Here is a 25,947-nt window from a genome sequence, read left to right on the forward strand (position 1 = left end):
CACTAATATATGTATGTGTATATATATATATATATATATATATATATATTAATATATGTATATAGTGCATACATTAATAATATATGTATATAGTGCTCTGATTACCACGGGGACCACCGTTACCTTCACCCTCCACATCCTCTCGAGCTCTTCTCTGAGCCCTTGGTATTTCTCCAGCTTCTCGTGTTCCTTCTTTCTGATGTTGCTGTCATTCGGAACCGCTACATCAATCACTACGGCCGTCTTCTTCTGTTTGTCTACCACCACTATGTCCGGTTGGTTAGCCACCACCATTTTGTCCGTCTGTATCTGGAAGTCCCACAGGATCTTAGCCCGGTCATTCTCCACCACCCTTGGGGGCGTCTCCCATTTTGACCTCGGAACTTCCAGGCCATACTCGGCACAGATGTTTCTGTATACTATGCCGGCCACTTGGTTATGGCGCTCCATGTATGCCCTGCCTGCTAGCATCTTGCACCCTGCTGTTATGTGCTGGATTGTCTCAGGGGCATCTTTACACAGCCTGCACCTGGGGTCTTGCCTGGTGTGATAGACCCCAGCCTCTATGGATCTTGTACTCAGAGCTTGTTCCTGTGCTGCCATGATTAGTGCCTCCGTGCTGTCTTTCAGTCCAGTTTTGTCCAGCCACTGGTAGGATTTCTGGATATCAGCCACCTCCTCTATCTGCCGGTGGTACATACCGTGCAGGGGCCTGTCCTTCCATGATGGTTCCTCGCCTTCCTCCTCTTTCTTGGGTTTCTGCTGCCTGAGGTATTCACTGAGCACGCTGTCAGTTGGGGCCATCTTCGTGATGTATTCGTGGATGTTTGTTGTCTCATCCTGGACTGTGGTGCTGACACTCACCAGTCCCCGGCCTCCTTCCTTCCGCTTAGCGTACAGCCTCAGGGTGCTGGACTTGGGGTGAAACCCTCCATGCATGGTCAGGAGCTTTCTTGTCTTTATGTCAGTGGCTTCTATCTCCTCCTTTGGCCAGCCTATTACCCCAGCAGGGTACCTGATCACGGGCAGGGCGTAGGTGTTGATGGCCCGGATCTTGTTCTTACCGTTCAGCTGACTCCTCAGGACTTGCCTGACCCTCTGCAGGTACTTGGTGGTTGCAGCTTTCCTAGCGGCCTCTTCATGGTTCCCATTTGCCTGCGGGATCCCCAGGTACTTCTAACTGTCCTCTATGTCTGCAATGTTGCCTTCTGGTAGTTCAATCCCCTCAGTTCTGACTACCTTCCCTCTCTTTGTTACCATCCGACTACACTTCTCCAGTCCGAACGACATTCCAATGTCATTGCTGTATAGCCTGGTAGTGTGGATCAGTGAATCGATGTCTCGTTCACTCTTGGCATACAGCTTGATGTCATCCATGTACAGGAGGTGGCTGACAACCGCTCCGTTTCGTAGTCGGTATCCGTAGCCAGTCTTGTTAATGATCTCACTGAGGGGGTTCAGGCCTATGCAGAACAGCAGTGGGGACAGAGCATCTCCTTGGTAGAGCCCGCACTTGATGGTGACTTGTGCTATGGGCTTGGAGTTGGCCTCTAGTATTGTACGCCACATCCCCATTGAGTTCCTGATGAAGGCTCTTAGGGTCCTGTTGATCTTGTACAATTCTAGGCATTCCAGTATCCAGCTGTGGGGCATTGAGTCATAGGCCTTCTTGTAATCAATCCAGGCTGTGCACAGGTTGGTCAGTCTGGTCTTGCAGTCTCGGCTGACTGTTCTGTCTACCAGTAGCTGGTGTTTCTCGCCTCTGGTATTCTTGCCAATCCCTTTCTGTGCCCCGCTCATGTATTGACCCATGTGCCTGTTCATCTTAGCCGATATGATGCCTGACAGGAGCTTCCATGTAGTACTGAGGCAGGTTATTGGTCGGTAGTTGGATGGGACCGGTCCCTTCTTGGGGTCCTTGGGGATCAGGACCGTCCGACCTTCGGTTAACCATTCCGGGTGTCTCTCGTTAACTAGCAGCTGGTTCATTTGTGCTGCCAGACGCTCGTGGAGTGCAGTCAGCTTCTTCAGCCAGTAGGCGTGAACCATGTCGGGCCCTGGTACTGTCCAACTCTTCATACTGGAGACCCTTTCTTGGATGTCTGCCACTGTGATGGTTACTGGACCCTGTTCAGGGAGGTCGCTATGGTCTGCCCTCAGATCCACTAGCCACTGAGCATTGCCGTTATGGGTTGCGTCCTTCTCCCATATGCTCTTCCAGTATTGCTCCGTCTCCAGCCTTGGTGGTGCTGTTCTCTTATTGTTCCCTTGCCACTGAGAGTACACCTTTGCTGGTTCTGTGGAGAACAGCTGGTTTATTCTCCTGCCTTCTATCTCTCTGGTGTTACCTCTCTCGGTTACCAAGATTACGTGAAGTACCCTCAGAAGGTCTGCTAGATGATGTTAATGCAGCACTACGGATGATACCTACAACCACGATTACCGACACTAACATATATATATATATATACATCATTACATTCACGTAATGTCACAGCATTCATGCCAGTATTCAGTACTCCTACATGAGCTGTTAAACACTTTGTGTGATCTGCCTTTTGGCAAAGCCGCAATTGGCCGGAAATATTTGACACATTCATGGGGCTTCATCACACCATCACTAACTGTGTGTAACAGTGATTCACGGAGAGTTTCAGGTATTTGATGACCTGTTTTTGTGCTGCCATTGGTTCGGAAACCTGGTGGGATGAAAGGTATTCATTCAGTAGTTTAGAAACATCATTTTCAAACATTTTGCAGAGAAGAAAAAAGAAGATAAGAAATATGCCCATAATTTATAATTACCAACTGATTTAAGTTGTTTTTCTTGACTAGCAGTGTGATTACAAAACAACTGAGAGAAATAACCAGTCTGTAAAGAGTTGTTGATAATATTTGCTAAATGATTTATAAAACAATGAAATACAGATTTTAACTGTTTGATGAGGCTGGAGTCAAAGTAATAAGATTTTAATAGATTAATAACTTATTCCACATTTGTGGAATTTATTGATGGATTTTTTTTTAAGATCTGGGATTTTTACACTGTGATAAAAACAGTCTTCTGCTGTATGAGAATAAATCTGTTATACTTTGATCCATTAGTCAGATAACATCAGTCCATCTCAGTCCTCTGCATAAAATAAATCAAAGTCATCCAGTAACGTGTCCTCTCATTGTGACAATCTATCTCCCTCCTTCTCATTCCCATCATTTTCCCATCATAGGTGGAGTCCCATCCACATTCCAAGTAGGCCTACTCAGTATTGATTCTGATTATGAAGTGCAACTATGCAAGTTTGGGCTTGTAGAGTTGATATATTACTTGATATGAACTTGGCAATTTGATTCAGTAAGAGCAGAGTGCTAAGAACGAGAGGATCCTGCAGTTTAGCCACACAGCTCAGCTTGACTGTAGTAAATGTGTGACTCATTTGTTTATTATTGATATATAGAATTGTTAAAATAGTAAAACCAAATAGGGAAAAACACAATATTGAATCAAACAATTCTGATAACAATTCATTAACATACGTGAACTCTATAAATTCTTACCCTCTGATAGCTAGGATGAGCTCCAATAATGCAATATAAATGACATATAAGAAACACAAGCTCTCAATAAACAGGTCAAAAGTGAAAAGTCACCAAAGCTTTTGGAGTTTACAGTTTTTTTTACAACTCTATTTTGCTAAAGAAAGTAATTGAAATGTTTTAGTTAAAAAAACTTTTTCACTCTTTCTACAACCAAAAGAAAAGACACAGAATGTAAAAGAAGGAGAAGATGACAAAGGAGGAGGAGGCTCTTCGGCCAGCTGCAAGTGAAGAATTGTTCAAAATTACCCGATCAAGAGCCATTACCAAGCTTCCATTTGCTTAGAAGCACATTTAAACCAAACTTTACGGCTGCTCAGCACATTTGCTGACTGTTCGTCTTACAGGGATATAATTTTGTTCATTCACAAAGCCCGCAAGAAGACTCAAATCAGGACTGGACTGGAACCACAGATAAGAGTAAATGGTGCCTATTTACATTATAACACCACACAAGCTTCACTCACACAGGAAGCCGGGTAATCATTTTCAAGGGAAAAAACAAGTGAAGAAAAAGTCCAAAATGTGATATTCAACATATCTGTTATATTCTTATGCAGGTTTTTCACAAGTCCCTTTGAAAAAACAAAAAAACAAACAAAACAAAAAGCACACCAACAAAAATTCAAGCATAACATCTACTTGCAAAGACTGCGGACATGCACAGCGTCAGCAGCATCTTACCAAACAGAAACAAGATAAATGCACTGGCAACAGAGCAGCTGATTCTTTGAATGAAGATAAAACTATACTATGAAAAATATGAACACACATAATACAGACTGACAGCAACAACAGCAGTGTTTTGAGTGTTTGTGAGAGGAAGAGCTCTTTACAGTAGTTTAGTATTAAATGTATGTTGTATGAATGTGGGAGCGCTTTGAACAGTAAGGCTAGAACAGACGTATTTTTATTAATGAAGTTTAGCCTATTTGAAGCCAAGAAAGACTTCGCTATCACCACTCTGTCTGTATGACACGGGAGAATCTGACATATTATAATCGAGTATTTTATACAATTAAAGTTTAAAGGAAGGTTTAAGTTTTTATTCTTTCAGCTGCAGCAAGTACAAATACTTGTCCTGTTTCAGGACCATGTATTGATAAACTGTCATAAAAATCACTGAATAAAAATTCATCTACAACTCTATATTCATTACCAATACTCATCTGGGAAATACGAAGACTTTAGAACCTCCTACTTTCTGCCCACAGGGATCTGACAGACATCCCAGAAATGCTGACACTATTTCCAGAGAACTGATTGGTCATTAAGTGATGACTTTTAATCTGGAACGAGTTAGGTTACACACTACATTCTTCAGGCATAAACTCAACAGAAAGCCCAAAGGGCACTTGGCTCTGACCTAATATGCAGTTTAATTAATATTCAAATACACTTCAGGTGTGTCAGGCCTGTAACACAAAGAGAGTCACATCTCTTCCACCAAGAGTTCAAAGCTTAGTGGATATAATTCTCGTTATACTGTAAATTCATTACATTTTTTTTTTAACCTGATGACTTCCCCACTGAAGAAGACATTCAATTATCTTTATATCTGTTTTGTATTTATTTTGATCGAAGTAGTTATAAACTCTAATGTCCTAATTAATCTGGTAGATTTACAAAAAAAACTGTTTTATGTTGACCTTGAACAAAAGTCTGAACTTTTGAAAAATATTCTTGGCAACATGGAAGGTGATTCATGCTAATCAGCAACATCGCTCCCACTTTCCATTTATTTATTTCCCACAGTGCAATATTATTTCCAACTTTTCACTTCCTGCGTTGCGTCTGTTTTTTCTAACATGCCGAGGCTTGTGAGAGCGTTCCTGATGAATCCTCAATAGTACAGACAGAGCCAAAGAGCATTTAAATGATTTGCAATAACATGCAACAAAAGCTCAAGTCAAGACAGAGTGGAGTGGAGATTCTTCTTTTTCAGCACTGTTAGAAAATACTGTAAGTTTGCTTTGTTTCCTCCTTTAACAGTTTGTCTTTATGAGTTTTACTGTGTGTTGATGCTGTTAGGGGTGGGCTTTCATAGGCGATTTTCTATGAAAATGCTATACTTCTAGCAAGCATGCTTAAGCAGCGTGACAGTGAGTTGGAAAGAGGAGCATCTGGTGAAGACTGTAAATTTAAACACTGCAAACAGCAGTGTGTGCGGGAAGGGAATTCTGAACTGTGGCAACATCAGTAATAAAAACATATAAAACCTAGAAACAGAAAAGAAAAAATATGCGTGATACATGATACGGTGAGGCAAGGTGTCACCCGAAACCTCTGCTGATAATGACCCACACCCTTTTTTACACTTTGGCTCATGTGATGAGGCACATGATCAACAGTGGGCCTACGACCCTCTTAAGGGACAACTCCCATTAGCTCTTAAATACCTGGGACTCTCAATCATTTGGTCTTAGAACTGAAGAAGCTTCTCAGATGAGAGGTCAAACTTAAAGACGTCCAGTCTCTCTTCTTTCCAAAGATTGCCTTTTGTCTTAACGGTCAAGCATTTCTTTTTTATGTAGCACAATCAAAATACCAGAATTGGACTCAAAGTGCCTTCCAGACAAACACATTTACCTTCAAGGTCTCCAAAAAAAAAAAAAAAGTTTAAAAAAATGTGAAAACTGTGAATTGTGTGTTTTCTTGTTTTTAAACTAGAAAGCAAAGATCACAGTCATTTAGCAGTCATTAAAATGAATTCAAATTAAACACTGTGATGGATTCATCCTAGAAATCATGACACACTGCTCTCCTTTACATGAAAATACAGAAGTTGCTATTACTAGTTAAAATTATAGGTAACCAGTCTCAGGTAACAGTACTTGGTATCGGTATTACTGACCTGGTATTTACTTAGTGGTATGCAATGCTGCAAAATTTGCTATGGATCAAATTCAATCTGCTGTTTCCTGTCAGTTGTTTTGGAATAAAAATTATATTCATGTAATTTATAATATGTTTGATTTTATTCAGGTGATTTTGCTCTTTCTGTGACTGTCTGGAAGCTTTTCAGCACGCTAAACATATGAAGCAACAAATATAGATGAGTGACTGTACAGCCAGCTTCCTCTGCCTCACACTGCTGTCTGACTGCATTCAGCTGACACTGAGATGAAGCAGAAAAGAAGCAGCTGATATTTGGACAGCACACATGATGGAAAGGAGGATTTCAGTTGATGTCCCATGAATGATTTGTGTTTCCTCTGCAGGTGAAGGTAGAAAGTGTGTGTGAGCTGATGTGGATGTGAATTCAGCAGCATGGATCAGTGTGAGGACAGAGAGGAGGGAGTCCCTCCCTCTAAAACCACTCTGTGTGGGGAACATGAGAGCCAGACCAAAGCTCAGAGGTGAGATGACCATCTCTAACTGTCCATGACTCTTCTCCATGTCACAGCTCAGCACTCACATGACTGCTCCATCATTATTCACAGGAACCAACCTGGAGCTGAACCCAGCTGTGTGTCCTTAAAGAGCAACTGGTCAAAGGAAGCTGGTATCAAGTTTGAAAAAGCGCAAAGTCCCGCTTCGAAGGGGTATGTTGTACCTAAATGACTCAGAACAGTTTTTCTGAATAAATTCTTCAGCTATTTATTTTCATTTATTCATTTATTTATTTTTAAACGCACCGTCTCCAAAGTGTAAGGAATGGATGCTGGAGGTCTTCCCTGATTTTGGCTTCCAGCCTTCTCCATGCAGGGGCTTCCTACACATGCACCCTTGATGCACCTTTGTTTAAGTGATACTCGTTGTGGGGATGGTGCACAGAGCAGTGTTTATATCTGCAAGCAAAGTTCCCTCTAAGCTGCGCGCATGCGCAATGGCGCACTGCTGGCACGGTCTCTGCGCACAGAAAATCTGCGTTGCGCACAAAAAAAAAAATAACCTGAATTGAAATTAAAATTAAAACTTTAACAATTCTGTTTTGCAGTGTTAGTCAGTAAGTGACTGGCTGCTCCCGAATGGGATTAGAACGATGCCACCTTATCCCATAGTCCAGCCAATGATGCGATTCACATTCGTATATACGCAGCTAATCAACGTCGGTGACAGGCTATGACAGCGTCCTTATGTGCCGACACCGGTGTTTTAGCTAGCAAAGCGGCGTGGCTGATGTGGAGTGAAGCCACGTTAATGACAACGTGTACAACCATTGGAGATGTGAGCAGGACAGACGGAACAATTGACGGAAAAAGTGTGGACTTTATACCAGTTTTTAAATTGTGTTGATAGGCCACGTAAAACCAGAGTTATGATAAAAATATATGCAATGTTTGGTTTTCTTCAGGGTTCGTACGCTTTTTTCAGGGTCAAATTCAAGCACTTTTTAAGCACTTTCAAGATCCGTTTTTAAGCTTTTCCAGCACCCTCCCTCCCCACCCAAAAAAAAAAAGAATGCATGTTTCAATTTGCATCACCTCAGTAAGACCATGTGAAAAGACACCTTAGCTCCCCTTTTGTTAGGACATAGAAAAATGCACCACACAAAAATACTGCAAAAGGAACGGTCACCTTATATTCTTAGTGTATAAACTCAAAATGCACATTTCACTTAAAAATTAAGATGTGCAAATGTGAACAAATCAACTTGTTAGAGATATACTTCTCCTGTTGAAAAAAAAAACAACGAAAAATAAAGAAATAAGTCTAGATATTGATGCTTCTTTCCTGTGTGCCAAAAAAATAGGAGACAGATGTTTGTTTTTTAAGTTATTTCCCAATAAAACTGTTTTATTGCTAACTACATTGCTGTGTGTATTATTGCTGAAGTCCTAAATGATCACCTTTAAAGTGTTTGTGCTAATAACATCAAGTCAGACAGGCATGGAGAACAGCACTGACTGTTTAAGTAGTTTAATGTGTAGGTGGCGATAAACACATTTTGAATGAAAGCCGGGGAACCTTGGTAGCACAGAAATAAGTGGCTATTCTTTGTGACCATACGGATCACTCATATTACCATTATTTCACCCAAAGGCACCAAATTAATACTCAAAAATGCTGCAGCAATACACACAAATATAAACAGTACTTGGTGACAACTTTGTTTTTAGCCGTTAACCCTCTGGTGTCCAGGGTATAATTGGCCATTTTTGACTACTTTTGATTTGGCCTCTATATTTCACCTTTAAAAACTGTTTATCTTGCCAATCTGTTATTATCTCATTTTGACATAATGTGTCAGCACAATTGATCTAAATTCAGACAAAATTTAAAATACCAGTAGAAAGTGATATTTTTGACTGTAAAAACCACAAGGATGTTTAAGGAATCATTTTCATAACTTGAAATGCAAATAGAAATTGGACATTTTTAAAAAATATGAACAAGTTTTGCAAACAACAAAGTTATATGGTACTATTTACCTAAAAATGCAGCCAAGGCTCAGACGTTTTTTATATAACCATTCAAAACTATTTACAGAACAATCAGGTGCTCTGCATCAAATAAGAAGGCACACAAATTATTTATGCAACTCCAAAAAATAGTTTGTGTCCACTATAACACAGATGAGAACAGCACAGGGATAAACCTGCAGGTCTGACAGCAGGTGTGTCACTCAGCGTTTACACTGCAATCTACCTTTGGTGGCTTTTTTGCAGCAACTGTAACGTTCACTAGTAGAACTGACACACAAAACACAAAACGACTGCACTACACACTAACTACACAAGACAACACTAACTTGAGACTCCAAACACGATAAACGTCACCAATCTCTCACGTATCAAAACTCTCGCTCTCTTTATCGCTCACTCGCTCTCTCTCTCTTCTCTCTCTTCCCAACAACCAAATACCACATGTTGCCGTATCATTTTTTGATTGGTCGACATGGTACATTTTTCCACCAATAGGGAAGGAGTGTTTTTCTTTTTTCACTCACAAGCAAAGCGTGTATGCTAGCGCTCTCCATAAAAAACGCCGTTTTTACCGTTTCTTCCTGGAGTAAACGCCACTGTTGTATTCAGAACCCCACCCAAAACATCGGTTTTACGTGACCTATCAACGCAATTTAAAAACTGGTATATAGCTTGAAGTCAGCACGTTCGACCCAAGTTGAAATGGAGACTCTGGGTCCGTCGACCCCAGAGGGTTAATCAGAAAGCCTTAAGTTAGCTAGTTATGTATCGGGCTAATGTTTAAAGCTTTCACTTGAGTAAATTAACTCATATTACTGCTAAGTAATGTTAGGTAAGTTCACAGCATATTCCGTAATAGTGCTGCCATACTGCATCACACTCAGTGCATTTCAATCATTTCTCCAGCGAGTTTGATAGCTAGCAAAATAATAATCATATTTTTTAAAAAAAAAAAATAGCATGTGTAACGTACGCGTACTGGAAAATTATTTACTAGGACTTACCTATCATGCGACCGGAGAGCGCAAACTCCGCCATTGTTGTTTTCCATCAAACACTCATTAAAACAGCAACCTACAGGTATGTTAGCGCACTCATCCCCGACTGTCCGAGGGAAGGGCGCATTTCAATATGCGGGGTCACATATTGAAACAGACGCAAGGCAGCCCAGGCGGGGAAATTTTGCTTTTGCTTTTTGTGACTCATTTTATTTCTCTATCTGATAAGAAAACAATTCAATCAGATAGCTATTTATTGTGAATGAAATACAGTTACATTTTCAAGCACTTTTAAGCACCACATCTGAAATTCAAGCACTTTCCAAACCTTGAAAAGAGGACATTAGAATTCAAGCACTTTCCAGGATTTCAAGCGCCCGTACGAACCCTGTTTCTTCCTGAATACTATCGTTGTTTATATTTACTGCGGGAAGAAATGGTAAAAACGGCGTTTTATAAGGAAAACGCTCGAAAGCACTCTCCGCTAGTGATGTTCGATTCGTGAACGAATCGTTCAATACTCGAGAATCACTTTACTGACTCGTGAATCATGATTCACAAGCGCAACTGACTCACTGACTCATCCCTGTTGCTGTTAGCAAACTAATTCCATTAGTAGAAATATATCTAGCTTATAATTAAAATTGTGGGGAAATAAACAACAGCCAGTTTATTAACAAAAACATTCCTGCTCTGAACTGGAAGAAAAAACCCTGAGTAGAAGCTCACATCAAGACAATAGCTCCTCGGGTCACAGTAGCATCGCTCAGCTAGCATGCTAACAGCAAATTTGAGGTACTCACCCCCTTCCTTGCTGTGCTGAATCATAGCGTAAGGCAAATCACTCACCCCCTCCCTCCTGGCTCACAGCTCAAACGAGTTGAACGAATCACTGAATCACTGGCCGTTTATCAATGCCCAAGTACGCAAGTACGTACTCGCGTTCTCGGTGAGTACGTACCCGCCGAGAACGCACGGGAGTAGTTACCCGCCGAGAACGCGAGCACGGACTCGTGGGCCGTTTCTCAATTCTCAAGTACGCGAGCACGGACTCGTGATTTGTACAGTCGGAACACCAGCGTACGTGATGATGTCACAGGTCCGGAGTTTTTACTGCCGTCCCCTCTTAATTTAACTGTAAGTAACATGTTATGAAGCTTAACTTTAATCACAGCCAAACCAGTTTACTCAGGAACAAATAAAACACTGAAATAAACCAAACATTAACATTTAGAAGTGATCTAAGTGACTTATATATCATTGTTAACCTCAGTAGTGAAACCTCTATTAATAAAAATAGTGTACATGTACATACGTGTACATACCTTAATAAAAACAAGCAGGTGAGATGTTAGAGATGTTTTATTTCTATTCTAGTGGACACTCAATACTATAGACAGCTGCTGGGGTTTCTTTAACCTGAGTAGTGAGAAGTCCGCGAGCGGTTTGGGGGGGGGGGTTGGAAACGATGTGCCGGGAGTCTGCTGTTGAGTTTTGGACGAAATGCATTCTGGGATATTTAGCTGTCCCAAGTCTACACCGATGCATGCTCGATAAAACGGGCGGATCGAGAACACATGGTGATGCGTACTTCGAATTGGAACAGTACTTGGTCTCCGACTGATGACGTATCACGAGTACACGAGAACGCAAGTACGCACAAGTATGCATATTGATAAACGCCCACTGACTCACTGACTCACCCCCTCCCTCCTGGCTCACAGCTTCTTCTTCTTCTTCTTCTTCGTGGTTGGCAACCAATGTTAAGGCACTTTATCGCCCCCTGGCTCACAGCTCAGTGGACATTTAGATGAGAAAATTTATATTTGACACATTTAAGGAAAATACAAATAAAATAAAAATTAATAAATGTTCCCTTTAGAATTTTTTTGTTCTTTTTTGCTCTAAAGAAAATAGTTGTTTTCTTTTACAATCATTCATCTTAGCAGTAGGATTTACATTAAAAGATAAACAAATTAAGTTTGAGTGAAAATATACATTTTTGCACTCTCTGGTCAACTGACTCAGTGACTCAAATGACTCAAGAAACCCGATTCACTTTGGTGAGTGACTCATTAAAACTCGATTCAGTAAAAAGAATCGAATTTACCATCACTACTCTCCGCCGGTGAGCAAAGATGAAACCAAAACACCCCCCACCCTTTCCCATTGGTCGAAAAATGTACCATGTCGACCAATCAAAAAATGGCATGTAGTTGTTTAGGAAGGGGGAAGTTTTAGGAGTGACGGCGGTGTTTTGAGATTTGCGACCTTTAGCGCAACTCTTGTGTAGTTAGTGTGTAGTGTAGTCAACACCCAGATAGCAAGGAAACATTGAAACAATGTTGAGTCAATATCAGGCGATGTCATTGAACCAACGTTGAGATCTGACGTTGACCCAACGTCACTCTTGCAGGTCAGGTTTTGATGTTGAATCAATGTTGAAACCTGACATTGATTCGATGTTATATTTTCTAACACTGTTGACATTGAAACAATGTCAGATTCTGATATTGAAACACTGTTGAGCTATGGTGTTGATTTTCCACCTCTTTCGCACAGTTGCTTTTTATTGAAAAAAAACAAAAAAACAAAAAAGGTCAATAGACATGTATCATTTGCAAAATACTTTATTAAAAGACAAAGTTTCCTATTTACATTTCTATGTTTCACGTCACTTTTTATTATTTACTCCGGGATGGGGATGGATGATGGGCGTCCTGCGTGCCACCCGTACGATCTGGAGCATATCTGAGCCATTTCTGGACTGCTTGAGCAAAGACCAACTCAGACATAGAGTTCGCCCCTACCTGCTGCGCCAGGCCATCTAGGACAAAAATAGACACACACACAAAAAAACAAAGACAAAAAAAGGGAATTAGAGCACATGAATAAGCTCTTGTTAATTGTCTTCAGCAGGGAGAAAGTATGTAAACTCCTAGGCTAATAAACATGAAAGTCACCAGGCGGAAATCAGCAAACTGCCACATTTGATTCCCAAAGAGCTATAAGCTGAAAATGTGATATGTCTTAGCATGGTGTGCCGTGTATCCTTTAAAAAAAAAAAAAAGAAAACATGGGTCCTCGGGCTGTACAAAGTGTACAACCCGAGGACAAAACAAGCCGAAGACCAAAGACTCCATCTCCAGATTAACCGGACATGAAAGTCTTGTTATTAAGAAAGACAAAGTAATATAGCAAAAAACAGACATAGGAAATGTGAAACACACCCAGCACATCAATTGGGTGTGTTTCTTTATTGTTCACTTTAGGCTCATAAAACTACAATAAATGTTAAAACTTACCAAATATGCATCTGCACAGTGCTGTCTCTTTAAATGCCCTTTTTTGCTTTGTCTGGTCCTTGGTTTTTTTTCCCCTGCCCAGTTGAGTACAGAGGCCAGCTCCTTTGTAATGGCATAAACCATTACACGGCGGACTCGCACCTCCAGTGTGGTCCAGCAGCACCAATCAACGCAAAGCGTCTCACCTATAGACACATTTTAAGAGATGGAATTAGTGTGTCTCATGTCTTAAATGTGTATGCAAGTGCTTGTGTGTTTACTTCATGTAATTGATGATAGAAACATGTCATTTGGTTTTCCCTAAAGCCTGGTTTTCAAGTCATACAAAGAATAAACCAAAGTATTGGCAGTACAATGTATTTCTATTCCCTTTTGTTGGATATTCATTTGTTAGTTCTTGTAACTGCTAAAAGTGTTTACTAGTTTTTGCCTGTCACATATATTTGTTATACCATGTAAACTGTGAAATTCCAAGATTTTCAAACTTGCCTTGCAATAGTGGCCTCACAGAGTCTCTGGAATCTACAGAAAAAAAAATCACAACAAGATGACATTCAGGAGTATAAACTGGTGTTTTGAAGATAAGAGTACAATGACATTGTGATGCAGCTTTAAAGCTTTTTTAAAAGCATACCATCTATAGGGAAGACATCAGACTCTGCATGCTGGGGAGATCGCAAAGCTGTGTCGGTTTGTGCCGGAGTGGCGAAAGGTGCCGGAAGCTGGGTGGGGCATTATGATGGTTGCTATCAGTGGGCTGGGGGGCAGACTGCGGAGTGATGAGGGCTGTTTAGAAAAAGATAATTTTTTAAGTATTTAAGAATACAGACAACTTGTCAAAAAAGTTTCCTTGTGTCAGACACAGATATGTACACAGACACTAGACAGTATTTTATTACCTGGTATTTTCACTCGAGGGGCCTGGGGAAACCGTTTTTTTGTGGGCTGCTCATCCTCTGAGTCCGTATATGTGTACAGGGGATTTGGTCTAAAGAAAATAAATTAAAAACGGTCTTAAGTAATTGTAAATATGCTTTTGGCATATTGTTTCCTAAAGTTAGTTTGATTTCTAACAACACACACAGGAAACAGAGACGTGCAAGAAGGTACAGTATACAATGAATTTTTGAAGTGCACAAGTGTACACGGCTTTGCATTTTTAAAAAGTTTACAAACTTCCACTTTTTGGACTATATTATGTGGCGATATTGCAGTATGCAAGCACCACAGATATGTATAAAAGACAAGATCATAAATTCTTAACAATCAAAGATATGTTTGTGAATAAAAAGGTTTTACTTGTGCTTTCTTTTAAGACTGGTCTGGGTTTCTTCTTCGGACTGAAGGTCAGACGTATCACAGCGTTCACGTGGATATCTCTGAAGACTGCGTTCTGCTTCGTGAAATGTGCCTGGAAATACAAACACAATGTACGGCCAGACATACATTACGTGTGGACAAAAGGTGCAAACGCATAGAAAAATCAGCGGTTTCAAAAATACCCTGGTACGTGTGGACGTAGCCTTATTCATTATTCAAGGCACAAACGGAAAGTCATGTACGCGTGCAACTTAAAGTTAGGTGAGCGTGCAACGTACAGTCACTTGGGCATGCTGCGTGAGCTTTCAAACTGAGTCTAAAGTTTTCGTGTGCGAATTGAAGCGAGTGCTCTCCAATCATCAAAAGTAACAAAGTCATTGAACACGTTTATACAGTTAACTTTACGTTTATCAATCATATATCACAGATTTAGAATTTTTTGTAGTACTAAGCAACTACAGAGCGAAAGTCTGGGTCAAGCGCCGAGGCGACGGCAAGAACTAAGGAAACCTCGAAGCGTTAAAGCTAGCTTTGTAAGGGAATATAACGAAGAAATTATGAAACAAAAATGTTTTCTTTGTTGATATACTTTGTTCGCAGTGCAATTTATTTGTTGCCGGATTGTAAGAAGTATAGACACAATTTCGGGCTCCCACATTTTGTGGGAGCAACTTAAATAACTGTAAAAAACTCGTTAATGTACAACATTAACGAGTTTTTTACTGTTATTCAAATGCAAACATGGAAATAACGAGTAGGAAAAAAAATCATTCATTCTTACCTTATACTAATCGTGGTGCAGGCCAGTGCAGTGCATGAACTGATGCCTTCTCCGGTCAATTCCGCTGAGAGTAAATCAAATGTCCCGCTCTACTGTAGAAGACAATGAATACCTGGAGGGATGTACCAATGTGACAGGGGTGCTGTGGAATAGTCCAAGTGATCGCTGCTTTAATTTCCCGGTCAACTATACATAAATTGCACGTAGACACGATTTTTTAAAGCTGGTGAACCACACCAAGTCATTGATAACAAATGAACAATAAATCTACTTTCTCTGGTACTTTATACCCGATCAGTTGCAATGCAATTTAATGCTCAACTACAAATCGATGGTTTTTGATGGTGACCAGAGCCGATCGATCGTCAACTATAAATAGACGTTTTCTCGACATTGTTGTTGTCACCTGGTCGACTATAAATAGATCAAATATCAATGACAAAAAAACAACGGTGAATCAACATCGTTACAACGTCTCTATAGTAAGACCGTCGGTTTACCACAGTATTTCAATGTTGTTACAACATTGGCATTTCAACCCCGACCATATACGACGGTTCGGATGAAAAATCAACATAGATTCAATGTCGTCTTGCTATCTGGGCAGTTTTGTTGTGTGTGTCAGAACAATGAGGCGACTGCTGAATGTTACAGGTGTTACAGGAGTGATACATCTCCTGTTGTCAGGCCTGCAGGTATCAGGCTGTTGTTCTCCTTTATCTCATAGTGGAACTATTTTTTGGAGTGGCACAAATCATTTGTGTGGCATCAAATTTGATGCAGAACACCTGATTGTTCTGTAAATAGTTTGAAATGTTTATTTTAAAAAACGCCTTGGCTGCATTTTTAGGTAAACAGCTGCAAAAACTTTGTTGTTTGCAAAACTCAGTTACTTTTTTGAAGAAGTAACTATATAATTAATTGCCCAACATTGGTCATTATATACTGTATTTTGCAGACATCTCTGTATAAATGTCCCAGAGAGGACTCTCTCCCAGACCACAGACTCATACTTATAATACAAGTCAGAGCTTTATATAAAGTAAAAAGAAAGTTGTGTTTTCAAAATTGGAGTTTAAGTTATTTTTTACTTCCAATAGTGTTAACATACTACACAGGTCATGAACAAGATTTTTTTAAATTTTCATTGTAAGTGGGCTAAAGCAGTTAATTAAAAGTAGTCTAACATAAATGTAAATGCTGTAATTTGATTATTTTAATAAATCATGTAACTTGGATGGATTCGATGCTGGCGTGACCACAGTGCACACGTCTGCTGTTGCTCACAGTGGTCCAAGGGATCACTCAGGGAGTTTGTGTGTTCGCTCAGACACATGAAAAATTAGAGGGAACATTGTCTGCAAGTATCTTCTCTGGTGGGACTTTGCCACCAAGCCGGGGTTATTGTGGTCTCTGTAATGCCGGGCTCACACTGTGCGATTTTTGGCCCATTTTGAGCCGATTTTTGAGTCGTGCGACCGTTTTGGTGATCGGCCCGAGTTTGTCCTTCATCGTGCGTCGTGCATCGTGTAGTGTACGTGGGGTAACGAGAAACGATTAACACCTCACGACCAGCTCCCGATCATCAATCGCTTGGTCGGGAGGATTTCAAACATGTTTGAAATCCTCCCGACCGTCGGGAGGGTGTCACTGCAGCTTCTCACACTGCGCACGCGCAAACACAAATGTCAGCGAAAAAGACGGCGCAGCACGGCAGTGCAGCGTGTGATCTGGACACAAGCGATGGAGGCACAACTTGTAGAACTTTGGAAAGCTCATCCGAGCCTTTTCGATGTGGCCTCACAAAATTATCACGACCACAACAACCGTGAAAATAGTTGGATTTACATTGCTGCTCAATCACAGCTGCCTGATCAATGTTTTTCATAAAGTTGATGGTGGTGGTGTGCGTGTCTGTGTGAGTGAAAGACAGAGAGGGAGAGCGAGCGACAGAATTTCTGTTATAACCTTCATTTTATGAACGCACAGTTTGAGCACTCAGGTCGCATCAGAGCATCGGGCCGTATAGTGTGAGACCCTGCATCGTGACCTATGAACTTCTAACCCCTGCGAGTCAATCGTACAGTTTGAGCAGGAGCTGAATCGCGCGACTGAAAAAATCGCACAGTGTGAGCCCGGCATTAAGTGGCTGATTTAAGTTTGGTGTTTATCCTCAGCTCAGTAGATGTGTCTGTCATTGCAGGTGACTGGACATTACCTGGTTCAGTTACACTGCTCTCTTCTACCAGGGCTGGCTCATTATGCCATACTGTTTACTATTGTTTCCTCTGTGCTGTAGACTCTGAAGCTCTGGCATTGAGAGAAGCTGTCTTTTATTGATATTAATGCATTGAGTTTTCAGGCACTTCTTGGTCAGAGATGATGTTGGCTTTCAACTCATCTAGAGTTGCATAGTTCCCAGATGTTTTGCATATAACCTCACACTGGGTTGGCAGACATATTATGCTATAAATTCCATACTGTCAACTCTTGTCCACGTATGCCTTATATCCTAGTAGCCTCAGTAGCCCCTGTATCCTGGTTCTTTAACAGTAACTTCCACATAATGAGAAATTGAAAGTAGAATTTTAGGATTTTTGTGTAAATTTGTCAAGAAGAAAAAACTTAAATATGAAATTTACATAATAAGCATGCAGACCCTAACGTAGTACACAGCCGATACACATTTGGCAGCAATGGGGACAGTCGGTGGACAGCCATTTTCAGATCAGATGTTCAATAAGGTTTAAGTCAGGTCTCTGGCTGGACCACTCTGGGACATTTATAGAGTTATCCCTAAGCCATACCTGTGATGTCTTCACTGTGTTCAGGGTCTTTACCATTTTGGAATGTGAACATTCATCCTGCACACTGTCCAGGGCTCACAGGCTCACAGGACCAAAACATGATACTGTAAATACCATCCTTCATTTTTGGGATTTTACTGGGCAGGTGATGAGCAGTATTTGGTTTCCTTAAAACATTATATTTAAAACAGAGTCCAAAAATGTTCAATCTTAATTTCAAAGAGTCTTGCTATCACAGTCTGAGAATCCTTTGGGTGCTCTTTTCTTAAACTCCAATAGGGCTTTCATGTGTTTTGCAGTGTGGAGAAGCTTCCATCTACTCATTCTGCCATAAAGCCAAGGTCTGTAGAGGGCTGCAATGATGGTTGTCCTTTTGGAGCCTAGTCACATCTCCACACCTGGTTTCTGCAGTACAGTCAGAGTGACCATCAGGTTCTTGGTCACTTCTGTCACTAAGGTCTGTCTCTCTGGCTTGCTCACTTTTTCCAGGCAACTAGTTCTTGCAAGAGTCCCAGTAAACATCTTCCATCCGAGAATTATGGATGCCATTGTGTTCTTGGGAACCTTCAGTGCAGCAAATAGTTTTCTGTTGCACTAACAGCTGTGGGCCTTCTATAGAAGTGTGTCTTTCCAAATCATGTCAGTTTGGTTGTCAACATTGTCAAAACCAAAGGGAAACCATTAGTGAGACAGGCTAATCTATTTTGCCAAAGCTTAATTGGAGCAACTCCAAATGGTACCCAGTAGTTAGTATGTTCTTGTATGCATACCTGATAACACTGATGCATTCTCCTAGTGAGATGACAGAGTTGTTTTTTTGGATTTGGGTCAGGCGAGAGTTGGGGAATGGCTGCAATAACAGCATTGTAAGATGGTGAAACATGTACACTTAGGCCCTCTCCTCGATTCAGAGATTGTTCGTCAGTTGCACTAGTTTCATTCATTAGGCAACGGTACTGTTTATAAGGCTGTTGAAACCTGCACTCAGCTGAGACTGAAGAAGTCACTTGGATGAGTAATTCAACATTTCTCCCACTGAAAATGCTACATCCAGATGAACAGAATTGACTTTTTGGGATTTCCTTACCTGGATGATTGAGCATGCGTCAAGATATTCTCATTTAACTTGACATAACAAATGTTATGTCAAGTTATGTTGTTTATGTTCTGCTGTGAATAAAGTGTTGACTTATGTGATTTAAAACTGTTTTTGTTTTCATTTTGTTCAATTTTAAAGAACGTCTCAACTTTTGTGGAATTCAGGTTGGAAAAAGAGAAAATCTGGGTATTATTACTTGCATAAGGATATGGGAAAAACTAAGTTTCTAAACTTCTCCAAAGTTCATGTCTTGAGGTAGAAAGTTATGATTTTTATGATCAGTAAGGCTGTTAAGACTTCTTAGGTACATGGAGTCATCTGCTTCTCCATCTAGTCATAGTATCAATTACTGTATCTTTATCTGGTGCTTGAACTAATTCTTGATGATTTACCCACAGGCTGGACCAGGAGAGCTCAGATGTTCCTAGTCATCAGTCTGCCCAAGACCATGAAAGACATCTTGACTCCATATTTATGGTATCTATGTGTACAACAAATACTTTTATATGTATTCTGTTCAGTCATCTCCATGCTGCTCTTGGTAGACCAGTTGATTATCAGTATGTCCAACATGGATCTGATATTTGGCTGCATGATTTCAGTCTGACTAAGTCATTCATGTAAAATTCTGTTCCAGCTGCTTGAGGACAACATCATTACTTTTGTGAGGAACGAGCTGAAGAAGTTCCACAAGGTTCTGAGTCCCAATTATACAGAATACTTAAATGGTCAAAGGGAGGATGAGGAAGTGCTGGAAGATAAGGATGGAGAGCAGATGAGGAGCAGCAGAGAGGCATTTGTAAAGATAACACTGTACTTCCTGAAGAGAATGAAACAGGAGGAGCTGGTTGATCGTCTCAAGAGCAGTAAGAGGATTTGTAGTTCTTTTTTTCCCATTGTTTAGGGAGATTAGATTTTAATAAGAACTCTATAAATATCTACTTAATATCTTGAGTTCTTTCCCTTTCATTTCCAAATAGGAACTCCCACTGGATTTTGTCAACATCTAAAGTCTACTCTGAAGAATAAGTTCAGGCATGTGTTTGAGGGGATCGCTAAAGCAGGAAACCCAACCCTGCTGAATGAGATCTACACAGAGCTCTACATCACAGAGGGAGGGACTGAAAAGGTCAATGATGAACATGAGGTCAGACATATTGAAATTGCATCTACAAAACAGCACCAACCAGAAAGAACAATCAGACAAGAAGATATCTTTAAAGACTCACCTGGAAGAGATGAACCAATCAGAACAGTCCTGACAAAGGGAGTGGCTGGCATTGGGAAAACAATCTTAACACAGAAGTTTATTCTAGACTGGGCTGAAGACAAAGCCAACCAGGACATCCAGTTCATATTTCCATTTACATTCAGAGAGCTGAATGTGCTAAAAGAGAAAGTGTTCAGCTTGGTGGAACTTGTTCATCACTTTTTTACTAAAACCAAAGAAGGAATCTGCAACTTTGAGGACTTCCAGGTTTTGTTCGTCTTTGATGGTCTAGATGAGTGTCGATTTCCACTTAACTTCAATATCACAAAGACCCTGACTGATGTTACAGAGCCGACTTCAGTGGATGTACTGCTGATAAACCTCATCAAGGGGAACCTGCTTCCCTCTGCTCATCTCTGGATAACCACACGGCCCGCAGCAGCCAATCAGATCCCTCCTGAGTGTGTTACCATGGTAACTGAGATCAGAGGGTTCACTGACCAACAGAAAGAAAAGTACTTCAGAAAAAGATTCAGAGAAGAGGAGCAGGCCAACAGGATCATCTCCCATATCAAGACATCAAGAAGCCTCCACATCATGTGCCACATTCCAGTCTTCTGCTGGATCACTGCTACAGTCCTGGAGGATGTGCTGAAAACTAGAAAAAGGACAAAACTTCTTAAGACTCTGACTGAGATGTATGTGCACTTGCTGGTAATTCAGGCCAAAGTGAAAAAGGTCAAGTATGATGGAGGAGCTGAGACAGATCAACACTGGAGTCCAGAGAGCAGTAAGATGATTGAGTCTCTGGGAAAACTGGCTTTTGAGCAGCTGCAGAAAGGAAACCTGATCTTCTATGAATCAGACCTGACAGAGTGTGGCATCGATATCAGAGCAGCCTCAGTGTACTCAGGAGTGTTCACACAGATCTTTAAAGAGGAGAGAGGACTGTACCAGGACAAGGTGTTCTGCTTCATCCATCTGAGTGTTCAGGAGTTTCTGGCTGCTCTTCATGTTCACCTGACTTTCATTAACTCTGCAGTCAATCTGCTGGAAGAACAGCAAACAACCTCTATATGGTATGCATTATTTAAAAAATCAAAATTACAATCGTTGCACCAGAGTGCTGTGAACAAGGCGTTACAGAGTTCAAATGGACACCTGGACTTGTTCCTCCGCTTCCTGCTGGGTCTTTCACTGGAGGCCAATCAAACTCTCCTACGAGGTCTGCTAACAAAGATGGAAAATAGCTCAGGGACCAACCAGGGAACAGTCCAGTACATCAAGAAGAAGCTCAGTGAAAACCTGTCTGCAGAGAAAAGCATCAATTTATTCCATTGCCTGAATGAACTGAATGATCGTTCTTTATTGGAGGAGATCCAGCAGTCCTTGAGTTCAGGACGTCTCTCCACAGATAAACTTTCTCCTGTTCAGTGGTCAGCTCTGGCCTTCATCTTACTGTCATCCGAAGAAGATCTGGATGTGTTTGATCTGAAGAAATACTCTGCTTCAGAGCAGGCTCTTCTGAGGCTTCTGCCAATCATTAAAGCATCAAGAAAAGTATTGTAAGTAAAAAGTAGGATGCATTTTTTTATACACTGCACTGCTAACTTACTACATATCTTCTTATTTTCACATTTTCAGAGTGAATGTCTGTAACCTTTCAGAGAGAAGCTGTGAAGGTCTGTCCTCAGTTCTCAGCTCTCAGTCTTCAAATCTCAGAATACTCGACTTGAGTAACAATGACCTTCAGAATTCAGGAGTGAATCTGCTCTCTTCTGGACTAGAGAGCCAGCACTGTAAAGTGGAAACTCTCCGGTCAGTATAAACTCAATTTAAGATGGTGTATAATTGGTTTACGATAATGGATTCATTTGTAGGATTGTATAATTTGTGAAATAATTTTTTGCAGTAGTTTTTATACTCAGTGTGTTAGCCTTCATAAGGACTGTTTTTGTTTTTTTGTTTGTTTTAGTGTTTTCATAACTAACTTGTTGCTTCTGTCTCGTGGCTAATTTGATTTTGCCGTAGTTACAGTTTTGTCGCACAGTATCTGTTGGTGACACTTCACTCTTCATCACATCCAAATAGAGAGTCTCATAGATCAAACAATTTTGTTGGACTGAATTTGATAAAATCTACAAGTAATACACTCAGCAAGTTTGGTTCATATTTCCTGCTGCCATTTTACACTTGACAATTATCATCGTGCAGACTTGAGTTACTTTGATCCTCAAAAACATCCACTTCCTAGCCTGGTTAATTAAAATTTCACACACATATGGATATAGTTCAACTTGTTGTTAGTAGTTGGACATAGTTGGACTTAGTTTGATATGTTGATGTTTAGATTTGCTAAAATATGTATCATGTCTGCTGTTTTGTGTGTCTGCAGCCTGTCAGGCTGTCTGATCACAGATGAAGGCTGCAATTCTCTGGCCTCAGCTCTAACCTCCAACCCCTCACATCTGAGAGAGCTGGACCTGAGTTACAATCATCCAGGAGACTCAGGAATGAAAGCCCTGTATTCTGGACTGGAAGATCCACATTGGAGTCTGGACACTCTTAGGTATGGAAATGGCTTTTGTAGCCACAGTCATGTCCAATAGAGAAGGAAGAGATGGGGAAAATGCTCTGTTATCTGCTGTGCACCTGTGTGTTTACCTAATAATAGATATGACTGGTATATTATTAGGCAATGTGAAAATCTTTTTCCTTTTCTTACAGAGACACTAAATATACTTGAGATAAATAAATATAGAAGGTATACAGGAGCTCTATTTGTAGCAGATACATCAGGAACACCAGTTATAACCAGCTGCTTTTTAGTTTGGACAGCTCTCTATTGTTAAAGGAGCACTATGTCATTTTAGTTTAGCACTAAGACTTGTGGTAAATTTAGATTAAACAAAAACAGAAAACTAAATCATTCTGAGATTCAAATTCAAACAACAACAATGGAACTGTAATTCACATTTCGATGAATAAATGTGTTAACATTATGAATTATAAGTGTACATATATGTATAGACATTTTTATTTGTGAAATATGTGTAATGTGCATGTTTCCATAATAAAAGAGACTGTGCTGGTCTGACCCCCCTCCTCCTTTCAGGGTGGAGCCTGCTGGAGAACAATGGTTGACACCAGGTCTGAGGAAGTGTAAGTGTGTTTTTAATGTGATTCATGAAAACAAAGCAGCACACATTCAACTATCTTCAAACTGTCACATCACTCATTCACATCTCTGATGTCAGGAGTCATCATCAAAGTGTTTATCAATGAACAGATGATGGATCAATAACTGCAGCTGGATTGTGTTTGTTCTCTCCATCAGATTCCTGTCAACTCACAATCGACACAAACACAGTAAATAGAAACCTCAAACTGTCTGACAACAACAGGAAGGTGACATATGTGGACAAGGATCAACGATATCCAAAGCATTCAGATAGATTTGATAAATGGTGCCCCCAGGTGCTGTGTAGAGAAGGTCTGACTGGTCGCTGTTACTGGGAGGTTGAGAAAAGTGGCCAGGTTCACATTTCAGTGAGCTACAGAAGAATCCCAAGAAAGGGACACAGAGATATTAGAAATGAAATTGAATTCGGATTTAATGATCAGTCCTGGTGTCTCAGCATATCTGATAAAGGTTGCTCTGCTTGGCACAACAATAGAGAAACGTTCATCTGCTCTTCCTATTTTTGGTCTGGCAGAGTAGCAGTGTATCTGGACTGGCCCACTGGCACTCTGTCCTTCTACAGAGTCTCCTCTGACACTCTGATCCACCTCCACACCTTCAACACACTATTCACTGAACCTCTTTATCCTGGATTTGGATTTGTGTTCAGGACTTCATCAGGGTTTTCGATCACTCTTGGTTCTTCAGCATCTCTGTGTTCAGTTTAGTATAGATAGTCCCCAAAGCTCAGTTCAGCACTCACTACCTTAGACTTTCACAAGTGGAAGTATTTAGTTCTCAGTTTATTTAGGTGGCTGTGGATATGGAGGTACAAGGCCTCATGGTTGCTGAACTAGGTGTCATAGATAAAGTACTGTATGAATATGTGTCAGTGAATGAATTATAATGTAATAACTGAGAGGATAGTAAAGTAGGATACACCCTACAGATGTCTATTGTGACATCTGTTCAACTGTCAATCACCACACCAGCTGCATGGACTTTAGCTTAGTCTTACTGTCACATTGTCACCCAAAACCAGCCCGCTGCAGACCAGATAGTTCTTTTAGTTTTAAACACCTCAACTTTTTTGTCTGCTAGTCCTCCAGTTTTGACTCGTAGTTTCTTAGAAAGTTTCCCTAATTGATAAAATTACTCACCCACAGTCTTTAAATCCAGAAGATTTAACACTTTGATCCTAACACTATGAGGTAGTCTGTTTTCTGCTGGCTGTCACTGTTGTAATGGTAACTGTCCACAAGCTGTTTTTGTACACTTGATGAACTAAACTTTAAACAATGACACTATTTTGCAGAAACACTGAGTTTATTTAAGATAATTTCATTCAACAACAAGTGTGTTTTTAAGTGTTTGCAAAAGGACTGAAAACATACCAGAACAAAACTCCATGCAATTATGAACAACTCAGGTAACTACCCCATCACTCCAAACCGATGTAATGCTGCTGAAGTTGCGTGGCTAAATAGGCAACGACTGTGAAGTGCAAAAAGAAACGCTCCTGTGGACACATACCATGAGTCACACTGATAATTGTTGTGGATTTGTCCAGTAATTGAATCATTGAATTATGTTTTTTTAACTGTATTTTGTCAATACTTGTTTCACAGAAAGACCCATCAACTCTCAACACAGTACACTACATTTATAAACTATCTGTGCTGTGTGAGGGTTCCTGGGTTGTTGACCCAACGTTTTCAGTTTGTACTCTCTCACCGTTTAACTTCAAATGTATGTTTCCTGTTTTATTGTGTTAGCCTTTGTTCTGTGTGCATTACGTTCAGTTGTATTTCTCGTGTCTCATTAGTTATATATATTCAGCTGTGCACTCATCTGTCTCTTATCATCATCATTATCCTGCCTATTTAAGCCCTCAGTTTCCTCAGTTCCTTGTCTTGTCATCATCAATCCTGTGTGTGCCAGTCAGTCAGTCAGTCAGTTGTCTCATGTTCTGTTCATCCTGCTATCACAATAAACACCGTCCGCGTCCTTCACCAGCCTACGAGTCCTGCGTTTGGGTCCCCTCTTCTCCACGTCCACACAGCAATCGTGACATGCTGTGCATGTATTGCTGCAAAATCACGCATGACATCAGAAAAAGACCTTCTGATTAAAAGTTTTAAGATTTGTGTTTGTGTCTTTCCTCTCCTTCCACTGCACTTGGCCTCCTCTTTAGTTTGGACCCAGGAACTGCCAATCCAGTCTGGGCCCTTTCTTTCATGGTCTCGTTCTTGGGGGAAATTAGTTTTAGGTGGTTTTGAAGTT

The 25,947-nt window shown here is 40.6% G+C and overlaps 1 protein-coding gene and 2 long non-coding RNA genes across 3 annotated transcripts; 1 reads left to right on the forward strand and 2 right to left on the reverse strand.

The window, feature by feature from the left end:
- The first annotated feature begins 6,864 nt into the window (after positions 1 to 6,864).
- On the forward strand, positions 6,865 to 24,616 carry LOC134621226 (protein NLRC3-like). Its single transcript, XM_065469765.1, has 9 exons — positions 6,865 to 6,919; positions 7,001 to 7,139; positions 19,672 to 19,750; positions 19,911 to 20,139; positions 20,254 to 22,048; positions 22,128 to 22,301; positions 22,879 to 23,052; positions 23,599 to 23,645; positions 23,821 to 24,616. The coding sequence occupies exons 1-9, from the start codon at positions 6,865 to 6,867 to the stop codon at positions 24,390 to 24,392; spliced, it is 3,264 nt and encodes a 1,087-aa protein (XP_065325837.1). The 3' UTR covers positions 24,393 to 24,616.
- On the reverse strand, positions 12,576 to 14,049 carry LOC134620960 (uncharacterized). Its single transcript, XR_010092168.2, has 4 exons — positions 13,901 to 14,049; positions 13,756 to 13,788; positions 13,267 to 13,451; positions 12,576 to 12,788 (listed from the first exon to the last, which is right to left on the reverse strand). It is a non-coding gene; the product is annotated as an uncharacterized LOC134620960 (long non-coding RNA).
- On the reverse strand, positions 14,209 to 15,476 carry LOC134619947 (uncharacterized). Its single transcript, XR_010092059.1, has 3 exons — positions 15,368 to 15,476; positions 14,566 to 14,677; positions 14,209 to 14,254 (listed from the first exon to the last, which is right to left on the reverse strand). It is a non-coding gene; the product is annotated as an uncharacterized LOC134619947 (long non-coding RNA).
- Positions 24,617 to 25,947: the final 1,331 nt, after the last annotated feature.

Source organism: Pelmatolapia mariae, linkage group LG23 (genome assembly GCF_036321145.2).
Source record: "Pelmatolapia mariae isolate MD_Pm_ZW linkage group LG23, Pm_UMD_F_2, whole genome shotgun sequence".
NCBI classification, from domain to species: domain Eukaryota; kingdom Metazoa; phylum Chordata; class Actinopteri; order Cichliformes; family Cichlidae; genus Pelmatolapia; species Pelmatolapia mariae.